We start from the raw sequence: 19927 nt of genomic DNA, 5'->3' as shown, positions 1-19927 counted from the left end.
TCTCCTGTCCTCTTTCTCCATCTCTGAGTGAACTTCTCTCTCTTTGCTGTCCCTGAAATGCAGCAGCTCTTCTTTTAGCTAGCTGTGTAACAAACTGCACACACTTTGTGTGTTTGCTGATATTTGTTGAGCATTTAGAAACGTTGCATTTACCTGCCACACGTTACTCCCTTCATGCTCGCTCCTCTTCAGTAGCGCTAGCTAAGCTGTTTATGTGCCGCAGCGCAACTTACGGACTCGGTCCGGCCCGCTGTAACCCCTGATTATAGCGCTATAAATGAGACATTAATTATATGGGTTTGCGTATTTAATCCCTTTGTACGAGATAAGCCCCGGTGATGGAGGATACGCAGTACGATTGTCTCTTGTGTGTTATTATTCCTCCGTTTAGGCTCAGATCGTTTGATGTTTGACGGCGCACTGACCGGAAATGCAAACTTCTTCTGACGTGTTAAAAAGTAACGAGTCTGTTTGAAAATGTAAGAAGTAGAAAGTACCGATACTTGTGTAAAAATGTAGGGAGTAAAGGTAAAAAGTAGTCAGAAAAATAAATACTTAAGTAAAGTACAGATACCTGAAAAATCTACTTAAGTACAGTAACGAAGTATTTGTACTTCGTTACTTCCCACCTCTGGATATTACCAACTCAGGTCCAAGTCTCAAAGACATTTTATTAATTTCTTTTCACAGGGAAACTGGGGGGGACCACTCATGAACAAACAGAATTCAGTTTGGGTCCAGAGTGGAGTTCTGAGTTCCTATGAAGGCTGCAACGAAACTTCAAAAGCTGGAGTCTATGTTCGTGTGTCCCGGTACCAGAAATGGATCAGTGATACTGTCGCCGATACACCCCCAGTCTTCGTTACCTTCACCTCCCCAGACATTGACATCGACTTATTCTTCACTTGTTCCACTGACCCAGAACATCCAACTCCTACTCCTCCATGTGACAGCGTGTTTTGTGGTGGTGAAAGCCTGATGCATTTCACTCACTTCACCTCGCTGTGTGTTCTTGTTGTGTCTCTCCATGTTCTTGTTGGAAGTGGTGGAATCTGACACAACACAATTTCCCAAGTCTTGTAATTAAGTACAAGATTGAATTACTTTACTTCAGTACTTTACCTTTATAGCACTTTACAACTCAGAGGTGAAAGTTATACTTTTTTTCTTTAATAGATTCATCAAAAAGCTCGAGTTTCCAGTTACCTTAGGCCCCAACAACACAGGTCTAGAGACCCATTGGTGACCAGCTGGCAGCCACCGGTCATGAGGGCAAAATGTGTTATTGCCCTCATGACTGGTTAGTGATTGATTGATGGAGGTTGCTGCCAGTTACTGTGAAATCGATTGCTGAAGCTCCATTCAAAACTAAAAGAAACAATAATCACATCAGACATTTTCACACAAAATAATTAAGAATGGAACTGGTCACTCCAGCTTCTCAAATACAGGGATTTACCAGTCTTTCTTTTAATGATCAAATTCATTTTTAACCTTTTATTTACTTGTGGTTACCTTGGGCACTATGATAGAAATCATAAAGGCTTTGAATATCATCAAATGAAATCATTTTAAATCATTCTGTAGACTGAAATGTTATTAAGTCAAAATCTGGAGTGAATGTTTTGAAATCTTTTCAAATCATGTTTCGCAATGGAATTTTGGGATATCAGTTGTTTATTGGTTAAGACGTTTATTTTTTTAAACATTTATTTTCATATGTAATTTTTTTCCCCCACTTGGAACCAGTAGAACAAGCTGGAAACACTCACAGATCCTGAAGTTAGGACAATTGTGTTTTTTCTAATGGCCAGCAGGAGGCGATTCCTCTGATTGCAATGAGTTGAATTGTATAGAAGATGATAGGAAAACGACCCTATAGATGATTTTTTTCATTGATTTGAAGTTCATTCAATAAACTGCATGTAGTATCACTTAATATGATTTGAAGCTCTGTTAATACAGTGGGGTAAATAATTATTTGATCCACTAATGAATTTGTAAGTTTGCTCACTTACAAGGAAATGAAGTTCCTAATTTTTATGGTAGTTTCATTTTAATGAATAAAGACATGATATCAACCAAAAATCCAGGAAAGAAATTACATAAAAGTCATAAATTGATTTGCATGTCATTCAGTGAAATAAGTATTTGATCCCCAAGCAAAACATGGCAATACTTTGGACCTTTCTCATGACCATCTTCACCTCATCAGGCACAATCTTGCATGGAGTTTCAGACCGCAGGAAACTGATGAACATTTTATTTTTCTTCCATTTCCAAATAATCACACCAACAGTTGTCACCTCACCAAGCTTCTTGCTGATGGTCTTTTAGCAAATTCCAGGCTTATGCACATCTACAGTCTTGTCCTTTATATCCTTTGACAGCTCTTTCGTCTTATCCATGGTGGTTGAGAGGTTGGAATGGAAGAAATTGATTCTGCTTTATACAGATAAGTTCAGATCAGGAGTGCCTGTGATTGATTGATTGATTGATTGATTGATTGATTGATTGATTGATTGATTGATTGATTGATTGATTGATTGATTGATTGATTGATTGATTGATTGTTGGTTGGTTGGTTGATATCTGCAGCAGTAAGTAGGTATCTGGCGTGGTAGTTAGCACTGCTGCCTCACAGACCTTCTAGAATAACATCTAGAAGGTCTGGGTTTGATTCCACCTTGGACCAGGCTCCTCTCTCTCTCTCTCTCTGTGGATTTTGCATGTTCTCCCCGTGTCTGCGTGAGTTTCCTCCCACAGTCCAAAGACATGAACTTACTGGGGTTAGGTTAATTGGCCACTCTAAAATGCCCATAGGTGTGAATGTGAGTGGTTGTCTGTCTCTCTGTGTTAGCTCTGTTACAGGCTGGCGACGTTTACAGGGTGTACCCTGCCTGTCACCCTATGATAGCTGGGATAGGCCCCCCTGCTAACAGAAAACTTGACAAAGGAAATCAAATATTACTCAAAGAAACAACAGGAAGGGAAACTAAACACAGAACACCCAAACAACAAACTGAGAAAACAAAATTATAAGAAACACATCCAGATAACAAAACAAAACTACAAAAAAAGGAACCCAAAGCCCTGGTTCACCGGCCCACAACCATGACAATAACGTGTTTTCCTGAGTTTTATATCATAAACTAAATAAATAAATTCACATTGTGTTGAATACAATATGATGTCATCTTTTAGGTTTCAAAACTCTAAGAAGGCTGTTGTTAATTTTTTTTTTTTTTTGGGGGGGGGGGGGGGGGGGAGGATCCCGTGTTGCTTTTGGCTGGAAATTCAAACCCAATTATATCCAAAGTTTCCAAAAAAAAAAAAAAAAAATCATTGGGATGAGCAGTTTGCAGGCTGTTTATTAGACATCTTAGTTACACAAAACACAAAGACCAAGACACAGACAATAACATAGTTAAGACTCAATTACACAGAGAGAGAGAGAGAGAAGAAGAAGAGAGAAACACAGAGACAGAAGGATGCAGAAAACAGTAAGAGGAAAAAAAGAGGACAAGAAATGGAAGAACAAAAAGTAAGCATGTGAGACAAAGAGCAGGCAACATTTATATCTTAAAGATGGTAACTGCCCACTTGCCTTTGACCCCTCCTGGTTTACATAAAGTCTCAACCCCTCAAACTTGAACCCCAACCAATCACCTGTAGAGGCTCTGCCAACTCTGGTCCTGGACTAAAAAAAACAAATGTCACCAGGGTATCTCAATGATTCACAACAGCTCTGGCAGCTGTCATAATGAAGGATCTTCCTTCTATTAAAAACTCTCCTTATTTATGTTACAAAAACACCATCAGGTCTGCAGAACTCCATTTTTGGAGCCCACCTGTCATAAGACTTCCTAAAATACAACATGATGTTACAAAAGTCATGTGAACCAGAGATGTTCCTGCATCCCACTAAAGCCTCAAGTATATATGAGTAATAGATATAACAGGCCTTACCTTTACCCCAGTAACCTTGGCTTATTGTGTCATTAATTCATTGTGTGTGTGACTAATATATTTTAATACATGATCTAGAAATAGTGACAGTAACTATAAATATAAAAGTGATAAAAAAAAAAAAGTCCCCAACAAGGCAACGGGCAAAAGTCAGATCTTCACAAACTCGAGTGGTATCATCTACACCCTACCTCGCTGTCAATCTTCTGCATTTTTGCATCCCCAGCAGCTGTTTCAGCTATGTTATTGATGATGTGTGTTTTGTAATATGTTGCTTTGTTGGAATTAAGAGTTTTGTTTGAGTAGCTTTTTTCTGTTTTCTTGTAATGTGTTTTGTGAATTAAAATTTTTGTAATTGTTTTGAGTTTATGTGATTGATCCCCTTCTTTCCCTTGTATTTAATCTAAAGTTTTCACAGTGCACAACAAGTTGTTGGAACAGAAATAAAGAATTAAGCACCTGTCCAGACTCTCCATTCATTGACCCCAGGGGCAGCTACAATTAGATTTTTATAAATCAAATGTAAATCTAGGATTCAGCTTCATTTGATGGAGATTCAAGTTGTGTAAATGATGATAGACATTAGAAAAGAAATTAAATATTTTATAACAAACTTTTATTTTTGTCTATGATGATGACAGAGTGGGTCAGGTGGATTAAAGTGACTGTCATGCTCCACACTGATGTGTGCGATCCTCTGTCCATCAGAATAAAATGGAGGCTCTGCTCTTTAACCCATTGCCATGGTGACACCAGGTGTTGGCACTGCATTGATGATGGCTTTCTTTTTTTACTCACGCATGCACTAACTCAGGGAGAACATACTCAGTTGATTGAACCAACTCTGACCAGCTGTTTCTGGAACGGGAAACTCAGTCTGTTTTTAAACTCAGTTTGTTTAACCTGCTTCCTGGAATAGGCCCCTGGTCTGTCTTTTTCTGTGGAGCTCCTCTGAACAAATACACACTTCAAGAAAATGTGCGCAGTCATGTATGATACTTTCTGTAATCAGGGCTGGAATGGTAATCAGGCGTACCAGGCATTTGCCCGGTGGGCCAGCAGTCCTCAGGGGCCAATGGTGTTGGATTTTTTATTTATTTATTTTTCTTCCTTAAGAGACCAGCCCACAATTTAGCACGGGCGTCCCATTGGCCCATCTTCAATATAGACAGTGGACTGAACCAATCAGGATATAGGATGAAAGTGGGCCCCATGCCCCTGCTAGTAGTTTCAGTGTTGAGCGCCAGTGTTGCTAAGTCCGCTTATTATAAGCGAATTTGGGCTTGTTTTTTTTTTTTTTCTTTTTCTAAAGTCGCTTGCAAATCTCGTGAGTCGCGGGTTGCGGTTTGTTGGGCTTGTTTATGAACGTGAAGTTGCTTATTTGGGCTTGACTTTCTTTCCGAGCGAAACTCCTTGATTATCTCTCGGCGCCCTATAATAAAGCAAAGGACGAGTGGTAGGTAGTTTGTCCCTTCCAAGCCCCAGTTTCCTGTCACTCCCGCCCAAGTTGACCGGGCACACACCCAAACAAACACACATAACAGCCGGGGCCGGCGGTAGCATAGAACAAGGGTGGGCTCAGCCCACCTGTAGTGAGATGTCACAACAGGCTTCCGTAGTGCGGGAGTTGTTGGTGAGAATGCGCTGTACATCCACAGGTGGCACTAAAAGAATAAAGAGGAGTTCGACAAGCTGCACCACTATAGTCCACGTCGTCTCTTTAATAACAATAGCTGTATATGACATGGTGTCAGAAGTGGCCGACAGGACGCCTACGGAGTGAGATATGGCAAAGTTCGGACCGCCAGAACCCTTTGACTTTTCCCGCCCGGCGGAATGGCCGATGTGGCGCCGTCGCTTCGACCGTTTCAGAGTGGCATCAAAGCTGGACAGAGAGAGCGGGGAAGTACAGGTTAACACGCTTCTCTACGCTATGGGAAGAGAGGCGGAGGCTATTTACGACTCGTTCGTGTACGAGGAGGAGACGAACCAAGACGTTTCAGATGAGGAACCCGCAGAAACTCATCCCGAGCTGGACTACATGACGGTAATGGCAAAATTTAGCGACCATTTTGTGCCAAAACGGAATGTTATTCACGACAGAGCGTGCTTCCATAGGAGAGTGCAGAAAGCCGGAGAGCCAGTCGAAGCGTTCGTTAGAAGTTTATACGAGCTAGCACAGTATTGTGAGTTCGGAGGGACCAAAGATGAACAAATCCGAGACAGGATCGTGATCGGCATATTGGACCGTGATGTTTCCCAAAAGCTGCAGCTCGAGGCAGACCTCACACTTGAACGAGCTATTCAAATAGCGCGCCAGAGCGAACAAATCAAGCAGCAGAGCGCGAGTCTGTGTGCAGAACATGCTGTGGACGGCATGAGTCAAGGGAGACGGCATTTTCATACAAACAAGGGCAAAAACGATGGTCACTGGCGGAGAAAGCAGGATTTCGGTGAGTCCAAAAATCCAGTTCCATGCTCTCGCTGTAACAGACAACATGGGAAAACGCAGGCCTGCCCAGCCAAGAACAAAAGGTGCCGAAAATGCAATAAAACGGGACACTTTGAAGCAGTGTGCAAAACAAAAATGCTGAAAGAGGTGACAGTGGCTTCAGATAACCTAGCCGACAGGGACGACATGTTTTTTCTTGGAGCAGTAATCGATACTAAGCCAGCTATAATCGAGCAGCCAGATTCAGAAAATGAGTGGCATGTGGAGTTACCCATAAATGGCTGTATTGTCAAATTTAAAATTGACACAGGTGCTGACATTACAGTAATGTCACAGGCTGCATTCAACAGACTGCCAAGCAGCCCAAGAATGGTCACTGCAGGTAAAATGCCACTTGTCATCAGCCCAGGGGGTGAAGTCCAATGTGTGGGCGAGTTTCTGGCCACGACTCAGTTTAAAGGACAGAAATACCGGTTCTGGGTCACTGTCATAAAGGGACCTTATGCACATAACCTGCTGGGAGGGAGTGTTGCTAGGAGGATGGGTTTGGTAAAGAGGATTGACAACATAGACACAGACCTCCTAGAGGACGTTTTTGGAGAAATTGGCCTGCTTAAATGCGACCCTGTTAAAATCGAACTAAAAGCAAATGCAGAGCCCTACAGCCTGACAACGCCACGTCGTGTCCCATTTCCCCTTCTTGCTAAGGTTGAAACAGAACTGAAGCGCATGCTAGCTTTGGGCATAATAGAAGAGGTCACTGAGCCCACTGATTGGTGCGCCCCGATGGTTCCTGTTGAAAAGAAAAACAGAGATCAAGTAAGAGTGTGCGTGGATCTTAAACGCTTAAATAAAGCAGTAAAACGAGAGCGTTACATCTTGCCAACTTTGGAAGACATTGCCCCAAAGCTGGCTGGGGCCAAAGTGTTTTCCACCTTGGATGCTTCTTGTGGATTTTGGCAGATCCCTCTGGATGCAGGCAGCAGGAGACTGACAACATTCATAACCCCCATCGGCAGATTCTGCTTCAGACGGCTGCCATTTGGAATCACGTCAGCTCCAGAAATCTTTCAAAGACAGCTATCCACTTTGCTGAACGATCACAAAGGCGTTGTCGTAGTGATGGATGACATACTCGTTTATGGAGCAACCAAAGAGGACCACAACAACTGCTTGAACGCAGTCCTGAAGACCGTCAAGGACAGTGGCTTGAAGCTGAACAAAGCAAAGTGCCATTTCAGCAAATCAGAGACTCGATACTTTGGGCACATCATCAGTGCCGAGGGCATAAAACCAGACCCAACTAAGGTGGAAGCCATCACGCGGATGCAGAGTCCTACAAATGTGGAGGAGCTTCGTCAAGTTCTGGGCTTGATTAATTATGTAGGGGGATTCCTACCAGGCCTCTCCACCAAACTACACCCAATCACCAGCCTGTTGAGGAAAGAGAACAAGTGGGTATGGGACGAACCGCAAGAACAGGCGTTCACTGCTGTCAAAGCCATGCTAGTGTCAGCCCCAGCACTTGCATATTATGATGCAAATCGGAAAACTGTCATCAGCGCTGATGCAAGCAGCTACGGCTTAGGAGCAGCGCTACTACAACAACACGAAGACGGCTTAAAGCCGGTGGCCTTCTGCTCACGCACGCTTTCGGATGCCGAGAGGAGATACTCTCAAATCGAGAAGGAGTGTTTGGCGGGCGTGTGGGCGTGTGAACGATTTGCACGCTACGTTCAGGGAATGGACAGTTTCCGCCTGCAAACAGACCACAAACCCCTGGTGCCGCTCATAAATACATATGACCTTGACAAAGCCCCTCCAAGGTGCCAGAGACTCCTGATGCGCCTTTTAAGGTTCAATGTGGAAGCTGAACATGTTCCAGGGAAACAGCTGGTGGTGGCCGACACTCTATCCAGGAGACCGCAGAAACACGTGAGTGATGAGACTACAGATCATGTAGTACAAGCACATGTAGAGTCAATAGTAGCGAATGCACCTGTCTCATCCGAAAGACTCAGCAAGATCCGTGTGGCTACTCAGCTTGATGATGAACTGCAACAGATTACAGGTTTCATCAGAAATGGATGGCCGCCCAAAACAAGGCTGTCCCCACATCTGCACCGTTATTATTCTGCAAGAGCACATCTCTCAGAAACTGATGGACTGGTGTTATATCAGGATCGGCTGGTCATTCCTGCTGCACAGAGAGCTGAAGTGTTGGCAGATTTGCATAAAGGACACCAGGGACTAACACGGTGCCGGGCACGTGCCAGGATGGCAGTGTGGTGGCCGAGCATCAGTGCTGAAATTAAACAGACAGTGTCATCGTGCAAATTCTGTATTGAAAACAAACCTACCCAGAGGCGTGAACCTCTCCTGACCACGCCCCTGCCCGAGGGCCCCTGGCAGCGCATAGCTACAGATCTGTGTGAGTTTGAGGGACAGAATTATCTCATCGTGACAGACTATTACTCCAGAGACATTGAAATAGCTCGCCTGCCTTCTATATCCAGCCGTGATGTCATCTGTCGACTTAAGGGCATATTTGTGAGGTGGGGAATACCACTGGAACTGGTCAGTGACAATGCAACTCAGTTTTCATCTGCTGAGTTCCAGGCCTTCTGTCGTGAGTATGGATTTGTGCACACAACCTCTAGCCCCTATTATCCCCAGGCGAACGGGGCTGCCGAACGAGCAGTTCAGACTGCTAAAAACATCCTGAAGCAGCCTGACCCACATCTCGCCCTGATGTGCTATAGAGCAACCCCGAGTGCTGCCACAGGTGTGAGCCCTGCGTTGCTTATGACTGGAAGAGAGATTAGAACTACACTTCCAATGCTGGAGGACAAATTGCAAGTTACTCTGGTGGACAGGCAACAGGTTCAGCAGAAGGACGACCAGACAAAGACAGCTTATCGTTTTTTTCATGACCGCCGTCACTCTGCACAACCCCTTCCCACACTACAACCTGGACAGGATGTCAGAATAAAACTGGACGGGGAAAAAGGTTGGAAAACCCCAGCTAGAGTCATCACCAAATGCCACGAGCCACGATCCTATTTGGTGGAGACAGAGAATGGAGCGGTGCTGCGACGGAATCGGAGACACCTGCAAGCCGTCCCACAGTCCACTGATCAATCGGATCAGCTGCAGTCACCCAGTTCCCCAGTGGAACCAACCAGAAGCCCTGCTCAGAGACAGTCGAGCCCCGTGGTGGAGGGTTCCACTCCATGTAAGGGTTCACAAGTTACATCCCGGGGTAGAGTAGTGAGAATTCCTCTCAGGTACAGAGACACTTAGTTACTCAAGGTCCTGTATTTCATGTGTTCCGGTTCACTGACTTATTTAGAGGTGAGACCTTGAGTTCAGACATTTGTTAAATTTACTGTTCTGCTAAATTCAGGGGTTAACAAGGCAAATCCTGTTGCATGCCATACAGTTCTATTATTATTATTTCTATAGAAGACTGATTTGTTTAAAAAAAAAAAAACAAAAAAAGAAAAACAAAAAGGGGAAAAATAAAAACAAGGGTTAAAGTGAAGTTGTACTGGTACACTATAAAGTTTCACTTATTATAGATGTTGGAGCTGTGAGCTGTTCTCTAAAAGGACAAAAGACTTTAAATTGATTTATACTAGTGGTAGGAACAGTAACTATTGAGGGCAGAATAATCCCTACGTTACTGCGGACTGAGGGCAGTCTACCCCGATGTCCTAGTGTTCAGAAATGTTATTTTCTAACTGGTTAGTATGTGTGTACAGCATCCATGTAATGTTAAGCATGTGTGTCTTATTGCTGGAAGGGGGAGATGTAGTGAGATGTCACAACAGGCTTCCGTAGTGCGGGAGTTGTTGGTGAGAATGCGCTGTACATCCACAGGTGGCACTAAAAGAATAAAGAGGAGTTCGACAAGCTGCACCACTATAGTCCACGTCGTCTCTTTAATAACAATAGCTGTATATGACACCACCCAAATCTGATTCTTGCCCACCCAATCAAAACCTCCCATACCGCCTGCATGCAGCGAGAGGTCCTCCCATCAAGCTACGCCTACAGTAGTTTTTATTTTCCACACTTTGACTTTCTCACACTGATCCAGGGCTGCACCCTCTCGTTTCATGCTTTTCCTTAATCTGGGTCACACTCTAGTTTCCATGTTAATATTTTTACTTCTTTTTACCATGAGCATGTATGCGTCTATCAGTAAGTCTAGCACTGGGGTATCCCCAACAGCTCCCGCTGCTACCTGTGCTGAAATATCTCCCCCTGAACGGGTTACCTGCTCCGTCTCCTCCTCTGTCCGATCAGCAGACAATCTGCTGACTAGTTTCTCTGCATGTAATAGCACAAGCACCCCTGATGCTAGTCCCACTCTAGCCACATCCCCAGACCCAAAGCAGGTCTTTTCTCTGGCCGTTTCAGCGCCAGGTCCTACCATTGCGGACCTGAATAGCACTGTGCCCACACAGCCAGTGCTAGCTAACTATCCACAAACGTGCCTTCACCAATACGTTCCGCTCATTCAACCCGGCGTGGTACCACACTAGACCTTGGCTGGAATACTCTGGCTCGGGATCCATGTTTCTGCTTCCCAAATGAATTTGTCACAAAGTTTGCCCAAAAAAACAGAAGACTGATTCTGTAGTTTTTTCACATTTTGCATTTTTTGCAGTTGCTGTTCTCTTACTGTTGTATAATAATAAAAAAAAAGGAAACAAAAAAAAATTTTTTTAAATATGTGTATATTCCAGCCACAGAAGGTCACAAATCTGTGTACTTTCTGTGATGTCCCAAGCCCAGATAAATGGAAAGGGTATATGTATATCTTTGTGTCTACTAGGGCTGTATTCAACCCCCAAAAAACAAATATAGCCTAATATTTTGTGTCTATGTTTATACTTGCCCACCTACATTTTCAGTCTGCCCACCCAACTACAGTGGGCTAGAACGGACCTGATAACAGCCCAGGGTGAGGAGGCAGCATAAGAATGAGCTCCAGTAAGTAAACTAAATATTAGGGCTGCAACGATTCATCGATTAACTCGATTAAATCGATTCTAAAAATTTATCGACACAAATTTACTGTGTCGATGCTTCGTTTAAACTCTGCAGCGCTCAGCTGTCTCAGTGTAAGCGGCGCTCCTCACTAGCATTAGCAGCATTAGTGCTCCGTCGTCTTTTTGTGGGTTTATTGGGGGCTGGCAAACCAACATAGAACTGCATTACCGCCACCTACTGGACTGGAGTGTGAATCATTCACGTATACACAAGCACACATTCTAAAAAGCTTTCCGTTGCTGCGATGGATTTCATTTAACACAGAGTGGATCATCACTAGAGTTGCCACCTGTCTCGTAAAATACAGAACCCCGTATGTTACGGGACTCCGTGGAATACGGCTCCGTAATATGCCGTGTTCCGTACTTTACGGGACGGGTGGCAACTGTCGCTGACATGCATTTCCACGCCTCCACTGCTCTCTGTGTGTCTGTGTGTGTTGTGCTCGCTGAGAATTTCAGCTGCTATTTTTGTCTTTACTTCAGCTGTAGCTACCAGAACTGGTTTGCTAGCGAGCGCGGGCCATTAGCACTAGCGATGGTTCGGTACCGGAAGGCCCGCCCCCCAGGACCGAGGGGCTCCTTCAAAATATTTTTTATACTTTAATTCCTTATTAGTGACCAGGGTTATAATAGTTTTGGATTTTACATTATAGTTTAGTTTTAGTTAGTTTTTACTTTTTTTTCTCTAATTCAGTTAGTTTTAATTAGTTTTCAGAGTGGTTTTGCTCGTTTTTATTAGTTTTTATTTTTGGTTTTATGCTTAGTTTTAGTTAGTTTCAGTATTAGTTTTAGTATTTTCATACTTAATCAGGTACGCTTTAAAGATACCCTTTAAAGAAATAAATTCAGCAACCAACTGTTCACAGACAGCAGAACTACATGCTAAATGTGTGTAATATTAAGGACACACATGAACATCAACAGGGAGACACTGATAACAATATGAACTCCAAAACTCGATAAATTCTACAATAAACTCCCAATAAAGTTCAGCCTCAGTGCAGCAGATTAACAACAGCTACATGTGGTGTTTGACAAAAACAAACTCCTTGAAGGAGTCAAAGCTCAAATCCAGCTGCATCCTGATGTTCTCTCCACCTGATGCTGCTTCTGTTTTGGAGCTAGCTTGGTTAGATACTCGCTGATTAGACTTGCAGGGTCTTTGCGGCCTATGTAGCCTACGGAAGTGTCCGACCTCATGTCCGCTTTTATGCATGTATAGCTGGATTGCGTGTGTTAATTACCTTGTGGTTGTGTGCTGGGGGTTTTTTGGTCCTCGCTCTTTGTGCTCAGTTTTTAGGGTGCAAACATATTTGTCCCTGTTTTTTCACTTTCTTCATTCCTTCACGTCCATTCCCATAGTTTCAGCAGCTCCCTCCAGGAATTTGCTGACATTTGTGAGTCCTTATATTGATGCTTTGATTATTAGTCCTGATTGTTATTATCTGACTGATAAAGTAGCCAGAAACGCACAAGGACTAAACACAACGTTGTGGGCTGCGTTGACCCGACGAGTAGTCACGTTTCTCTGGAGGTGCAGGCCGGGTTGCCTTGTAGGATGAGAGCGGTTTCCGTAGCTGCCTTGTGTGCGCTTCTCAGGTCTACTTTGATGTTGGTGTTTTTTTTCCTGACTAAGAAGTGTTCCGTACATCATCCACAACATCATCCACAACAAGACACTCGCTGCTATCTGTGCTATCATAGTAAAAAAAAAAAAAAAAAAACACCACATGGGACTCTCTGAGGAGCAGCGCGGTGTGCGCACGCACGCACATGCGCACCCATTTGCCCGACGGCGTTCCGAGCTTAAACTCAGAGAGAGGAAAAAAATGATTTCATATCAATCCACAAGACTTTTGAAAAAATAACAATATCTATAATTTCAGTTAGTTTTAGTTAGTTTTGTAAACTCACAATTCAGTTTTAGTTAGTTGTCGTTTCTTCCTTTTAATTTTAGTTTTTATTTATTTCAGTTAACGACAATGCTTTTTCAATTTCAGTTTTCGTTATTTCGTTCGTTTTCGTTAACTATAATAACCCTGTTAGTGACTAAATATAGACCTGCAGTAGAAACGTATTTTCGAGAATGCTTGTGAATACAAAGCATTACACCATTACTCACACATGCGCCATGGCTCCCGCCGCCACTAGTTTTTCAAAACACTCATAGCAGGCAGCGGTTTTAACTGCGCAAGCGCAAAGAGGCGAAGCTTTGACGGTGAGCTCAAGTAGTGAAAAAGGAAACGTTTTTCCAGCGTCCAAAACAGCAGCTTTTTCTTTTAGTAACCACCATTAAATCTGTGAAACAGCTGGAGGTCCTTCATCAAGCACCTGATCAGCAAGTGTTAAGGTGAAGAAAAGAGAACTTTGTAGCTGCTCCATTCACCGCTGTTTGTTCACAGGCGAAAAACTGCAGTACGGAAGTTAAAATATGCAGATAAACTGTTAATAAAAAAAAGTATTTCTTATCCGATTACTCGATTAATCGCTGGAATAATCGATAGAATACTTGATTACTAAAATAATCGTTTTATGCAGCCCTACTAAATATAGAAAAAATGTAAAAGAGTGGTAGAAAGAGAGCGCACTTAAAGAATGGATCCGAGCTCAGATGGGAGACAGTGGCACAAAAAGTGGATCTGCACTAAATGCTATGCATAGGGGTGCCTCCCAAGAGGGGGGGCTCCAAAACGATGCGGCAAATTTATTTCTCTAGTCGGCATTTTGTGTATCTAACAGCTGTGCATATGAATAATCAATAACAGAGGCAGGGCGCTGATTAGGCACCCCTGTGGTCGTTCACTTCCCCTCCTCCTTAATCCCCCCCCCCCATACACAAATTTTTTTTTTTTTTGGTGATCGATGGAAAATAAAAGCCTGTAATACAAGTCTTGTATTTTAAGTCCATGAATAAGTGAGATACTGCTATAAGGCTAAACTGGCCTCAGTTTTACACAATGTGGTGGGTTGCCAGTTGGGCTTTTTTTGGGCTTGTTTTTATAGAGCTGGTTGCTTGTTTCTAACGTGAGATCTGGCAACACTGTTGAGCGCATATGTTAAAGGAGAGGCAACATGTAGAAACTGAAGTGGCAGAAAGGGGGTGCAGAGAAGTTACGTGCAAAGAAAAAGAAGAGTGTCACTGTAGATGCCACTAATGATTTCCTAAAAGAAAGCAGAGACTATTCTAACTGTCCAGATTTGTGCAACACTAATGAGTAGGCTACAGTCTAATATTTCTGTCTCAGACTGTTGCTAAAAAGCTAATTCATGCATTTATTACTTCTAGGTTGGACTATTGTAATTTGTTATAATTAGGCTGTCCTAAAAGCTCTCTGAAAAGCCTTCAGCTGATCCAAAATACTGCAGCTAGAGTACAGAGACTATAGAGAGAGAGAGCATATTTCTGACATATTGGCTTCTCTTCATCGGCTCATAGTACCATATCACTCCAAAAGAGCACTTTGCTCTCTAGGATACTTAAGAGTAGAATGGGAGGCAGAGCCTTCAGCTTTCGGGCCCCTCTTCTGTGGAACCAGCTTCCAGTTTGGATTCAGGAGACAGACACCCTCTCTATTTTTAAGATTAAGATGACTGTTGGGTTTTCTCTGTAATTATTGCGGGGTCTTTACTTTACAGTATAAAGTGCCTTGAGGTGACTGTTGTGATTTGGAGCTGTATAAATAAAATTTAATTGAAAAGGCTGAAACAGTAATGCATCCTGAAAAAAATAATCAACTTTAACCCTCCACCATTAATAACGGTTAAGTTCAGGGGACAATGAAGTGGTATGGAGGGGGCCCAAAATCAAATCTTGTTTTGGGCCCCTTCAAGGCTTGGGTCGGCGGACACGAAGAGGAGCAGCCAGAGATGCAGGCTTTGGAAAGGGACACCGAGGGACAGAGTGAGCGGGAAAGTGTAAGCAGGTAAGAACATTAGGATAATACAGGGACTTTGAGGTGACGAGGGTAACGTTAGCTCTATTACATGAGTATGGTGAGCAGTGGCGATTTATTAGTATCAGTATTTATTGGTATTTGCATACTTCCTTAAATCTGGCAGCCACGGCACCTTATCTGATAAAATAGTTGGTCAAGGCCGAGAAGTGTTGGATGAGCAGCAAGTGTCCATTTTAGGCTACATCATAGCATTTTAGATATTTAGGTTAAAGGTGTGTTGAAAAGCTGCACAGTAGTTTGAATTTATAGCCTCTATGCTGGTTAAACATGTTTTAAAAAGCACTCAAACAAGTGAAATAGCAGATTTTAAAACTGCTAAATGATAAGTAAAAGCTCTGCAACACACTCTGGTGTGCGGGCTTTCTGTTTGCTCAGTGGCTACGGGGGGGGGGGGGGGTGGAAGAAGCTACAGTCCTGAAGGAATATCACTTTGATAAATGTGTGAACATGGTCTGTAGCAACGATTAGGTAAGTGGTACATGTCAAAGTAACATCTGCATGGATGGCAGGAGCCAGTGTTTCCCAACAGAACATTATGAGGGGCTGTTAGGGACATTATTACTGAAACGCACTCACACACACTACTGAAACGCGCTCACACACACTACTGAAATGCTCTCACACACTTGAAAACCAAGATTTTGTGTAAACAGGTGTTTGGTGTCAAAAGGAAGGCGTTTCAGGCGAACAGGAAGGTGGCTGAGGAAAAAAAGGCACGTCAAAATAGGGCTGCAGTGATTAGTCGACACTGTTGACAATACTTGACAATAAAAATAGTTGATGACGAAATTAATTGTTGTTAATAGTCTTTTTTATTACTGATGTTTTTTTGTTTTTTTTTAACGGAGTGAGACGTCTTCCTGTCCGTCTATTTCTAGCAAGTAGTGATATTTAATACCATAGATTTCCTTTCGGATCCAATACTGAGTAAAATTCAAGCGGGTATTGGCGATACTGATCTGATACCGATACTTTGTGCAAAAACACCTAAAAAAAGTGGTGTAATTCAAATCTTGGCTTCATAAAGAACACAAGATATCACTTTCATTTATTTATTTTAAACTCAGACGTATATGGAGGTAGCAGCCTCATTTATTACTCATTCATAGATCACGTCTTAGCTATTTGTGGAGCTGAAAAAGCTCCATGTGTGACTTCTTGCATCTGAGTGAGCAACAGCCGTACGCTGCACTTAGGTATTATGTCCTTACATATTATTGGGGTGCGACAAACGACACATGGGACGCGATAGCGTTGGCAGATTTGCGAATCACGCTCTCACGTCACTTATCTCCAAGAAATTTGATTGGTTATGAAATTGGAGTGATTTTAGCATTTTCAAAGCAGTCCATGTCAGACAAGGCAATAAAGATGAAGAGTCAGAAGATTTTAATGGAACTGACAGAAATCTTGCTGTTAGGTCTCCTCTACAAAAGAAAAAGACAACCTTGGGTTCATCCTTTATCATGCGCGTAATTTGTGGGGGGGATAGGGGGGTTGTGACCCCCCCCCAATAATCTGATCCAATCACTATAACCCCCCAATAAAGTCACATCAAATTCGATTTACAACAAACATCTTACATGAATAACATGTTAATTTTCTTTATTCATTATCAGTTTTGGGTAAAATACTAGCATGTTTAATCATTTGGTAATGTAACCCCCCCCTTTCCCCACATAAACTTGGTATCACCCAACCCGCTTTCTCTACCAAGGAGGTTTGCTTGTGGAAGCAGCTGCTGGGGAGGGGGTGTAGTTCGAAAAAATAAAGAGGACAAAAAGTGAAAAGTGGACAACCAACAATTTTTCATTGTTGGTCGACAACACCCCCTTTAAAAAGCGGAAAAATCAAAATGAGGTAGATGTATATGTATTGTTAGCTGATGATTTAATAACTATGCCGCTGTGTATCAGACACACTATGAATACCGGTTCAGGTATTTTAGCTAGCTCCGATAGACCTGCTATTCCCTGCTCCTCCTAATCTGACAATGAGTCAAAAAAAAAAAGGGAGGTTGAAGTGGTTATTTGCACCCACGCAGCACAGTACAATACCAGTAATATGTAATAAACTAAACTCATTAAACAAGTATATAGTTTTACTCAAGTGAATACATACATAACATTTTATGTATTTAGTTATTAATAACTAATAGTACTGATAACAGGACTGAAGATGAGAGTCCCAGAAAGGTCCAGGATGAGACTCGTTATATTTTAAATACATCAAGTTAAAACCTTTTTCTCTACAGAACGTGTTTAATAGTAAAGATTGCATTAAACTCTCACATGCTCAGTGGCGAACAGAGTGCTTTAAAATATTGTATTTATTATATCTGGCAGGCCAAATTAAAACAGTTTCTTTAAAAGTGGAATGAGGGGCTGCAAAATTGGTAGTAAAACAAAAGAGGTTCATGAAAGATATTTGTTACTCTGGAAGAAATGTGACAAATGTAAGCCTTTTCTTAATTGTTGAAGGTGCAGAGTAAATACAAAGAAAGTTAAATAAATACATAATAAAACCATTACAATGTATTTCTAATACGGTTAACCCAAATTCTCCTGAATCCTTTTAGAAAAGTAAATGATTTAATAAATAAATAAAAAGGGAGAGAGCTCAACGCCCCCCCCCCCCCAATGCTGGACCCAAAGTTATGCCCTTGTCCTTTATTATCTATTTCCTATTATATAGGAAAGTCAAACACAGCAAAAATTATCCTTTCCTCCATGTTGAAAGTATTTGCAAACTTAAGCATGTAGCATACTCTTCGCTCATTGGTCGCGTCGCCTGCCCACGTGTGGACGTCTACCTATACAAACTTAAAATTTCACATGCACAAATTTGGCCGGTCGCTTGGAGGGAGGAGGGCAAGCGATTGTTGCCTCATCGCACAAACTCCATAGGAAATGAATGAGAGGGGGCAACGTCGTTTCCCTGTGTCGAGCCCATTACACACTTACCAGGTAGAAGAAAAAGTAGTTCCCATCAACCCCGTCTCATTTAGGGAAGATCTCAATAATTTAGTTACTTTCTAATGTGTTCTTGTTAAGATACATTATCTCAAAATGACTGAAGTATTGAAAGTATTGATACTTGGATTTGAGAATCGATTTCAAAGCATAAAGGTCGGGTATCGGAAGTATCGATATTGTAGCGATTCTCTTAGTTAGAGAGCGTGTTGATGTTGTGGGATTTCGGACTGTTCGGGAGGTTCGTGAAGGCAGCATGGAGAGAGAGAAAAGACCGAGAGCTTGCCTGTGTGTGTGTTGCTGTTCCGCTGTTGTAGTTGTGGTTGGCGTGGCTGTGGCCTTCAGCAGCCGTTTTTCTGTTAATAAAGACGACCTTTGTTGTGAATATCGCCAACTTTGGAAGTGTGTTTACAACGTTACATTGGTGTCAGAAGTCAAACTGCCAACCGTCGGCTAGCCCTGCTTCGGCTACCTCAGTTGACAGCCTGCGCTAACTATGGCAGCGCAGCGAGATGTGGCCGGGGCCCGCCCGAAGATCAAGAGAGAGGCTATGGACAGTGACTTTGGGGGCACGCTGGGTCCTGAGGGAGCGGACAGTGCCGGAGAGCGTTTAGCCCGCCTCAGACGGACTGCCAGAGGCCTGGCAGCCGCCGCTGGCTTTAGGCCGTCGACTGCAGGAATATACGTGGGCGCGGAGACGCCCGCCCCGAACAGCGCGGGGCCCGTGCTTGGCGATAGTGGCGCCCGGCCCTGCCAGGCAAATGTGAAAACCCCCAAGTACTCCGGTAAGGCTGACTGGGAGGCCTTCCATGCTCAATTTGAACTGTTAGCGCATGCTGCGGCCTGGTCCAAAGACACTAAAGCACTCCAGCTAGCCTTGTGCCTCACTGACGACGCTTTGGCATGCCTGCTGCTGCTTAGCCCAGCTGAGAGGGGTGACTACAGGGCTCTGGTTGGTGCTCTGCAGCGGCGGTTTGGGCAGTGTGGCCAGCCTGCTGTCCTGCGGTCCGAACTGACGAGTAGACGGAGACAACCGGGTGAGCCGCTTCGCGCTTTGGCTAATGACATTGAGATGCTAGCGAAGAAAGCATATGCCCACATGCCCATCGACGTGCAGAACGAGCTGGCCAGAGACCAGTTCATCCGCGCCATTATCCCTGGTGAGCTACGCATCCAGACTCAACTTTCCCACCCCCGCAATCTGCACGAGGCCCTGGAGATGGCCTTGGAGAGGGAGGCCGTGGTGGCTTCTGCGGGGTGGGACCATAGCGAGTATGACCCGGTGGTGAGGGCTGCGGTGCCGGAGGCCCCGGGCCAGGGGGTGCCAGCTTGGGCGGCCGAATTGACCGAACTGGTTCGAGGCGTGTCTCTACAATCTTCACGCCGCGGTGCTCGTCCTCGCCGAGACCCTCCTGTTTGCTGGACGTGCGGACAGCTGGGCCACATCAGCGTGCGATGCCCGGACCGTGCCGGTGTTCAGGGAAACGCCTCAGGGCCTTCTGTGTCCCAATCCGC

General features: G+C 43.6%; 1 protein-coding gene across 2 annotated transcripts in view; it reads left to right on the top strand.

The window, feature by feature from the left end:
• The window catches only part of LOC115797550 (tryptase-like), a 37531-nt gene that overhangs the window by 4647 nt on the left and 12957 nt on the right, over nt 1-19927 (top strand). Inside the window, exon 6 of one of the 2 annotated variants that reach the window (XM_030754142.1) lies at nt 691-1927. The exons of the other annotated variant lie outside the window; for it this stretch is intronic. Coding sequence (XP_030610002.1) covers nt 691-1056 — 366 coding nt within the window. The 3' untranslated portion in view covers nt 1057-1927. Of the gene's footprint in view, nt 1-690; nt 1928-19927 lie in introns of those variants that run through there. 2 annotated transcript variants of the gene reach the window in all.

Source organism: Archocentrus centrarchus, chromosome 18 (genome assembly GCF_007364275.1).
Source record: "Archocentrus centrarchus isolate MPI-CPG fArcCen1 chromosome 18, fArcCen1, whole genome shotgun sequence".
NCBI lineage: Eukaryota > Metazoa > Chordata > Actinopteri > Cichliformes > Cichlidae > Archocentrus > Archocentrus centrarchus.
This window is presented reverse-complemented; position numbering and strand designations above follow the sequence as displayed.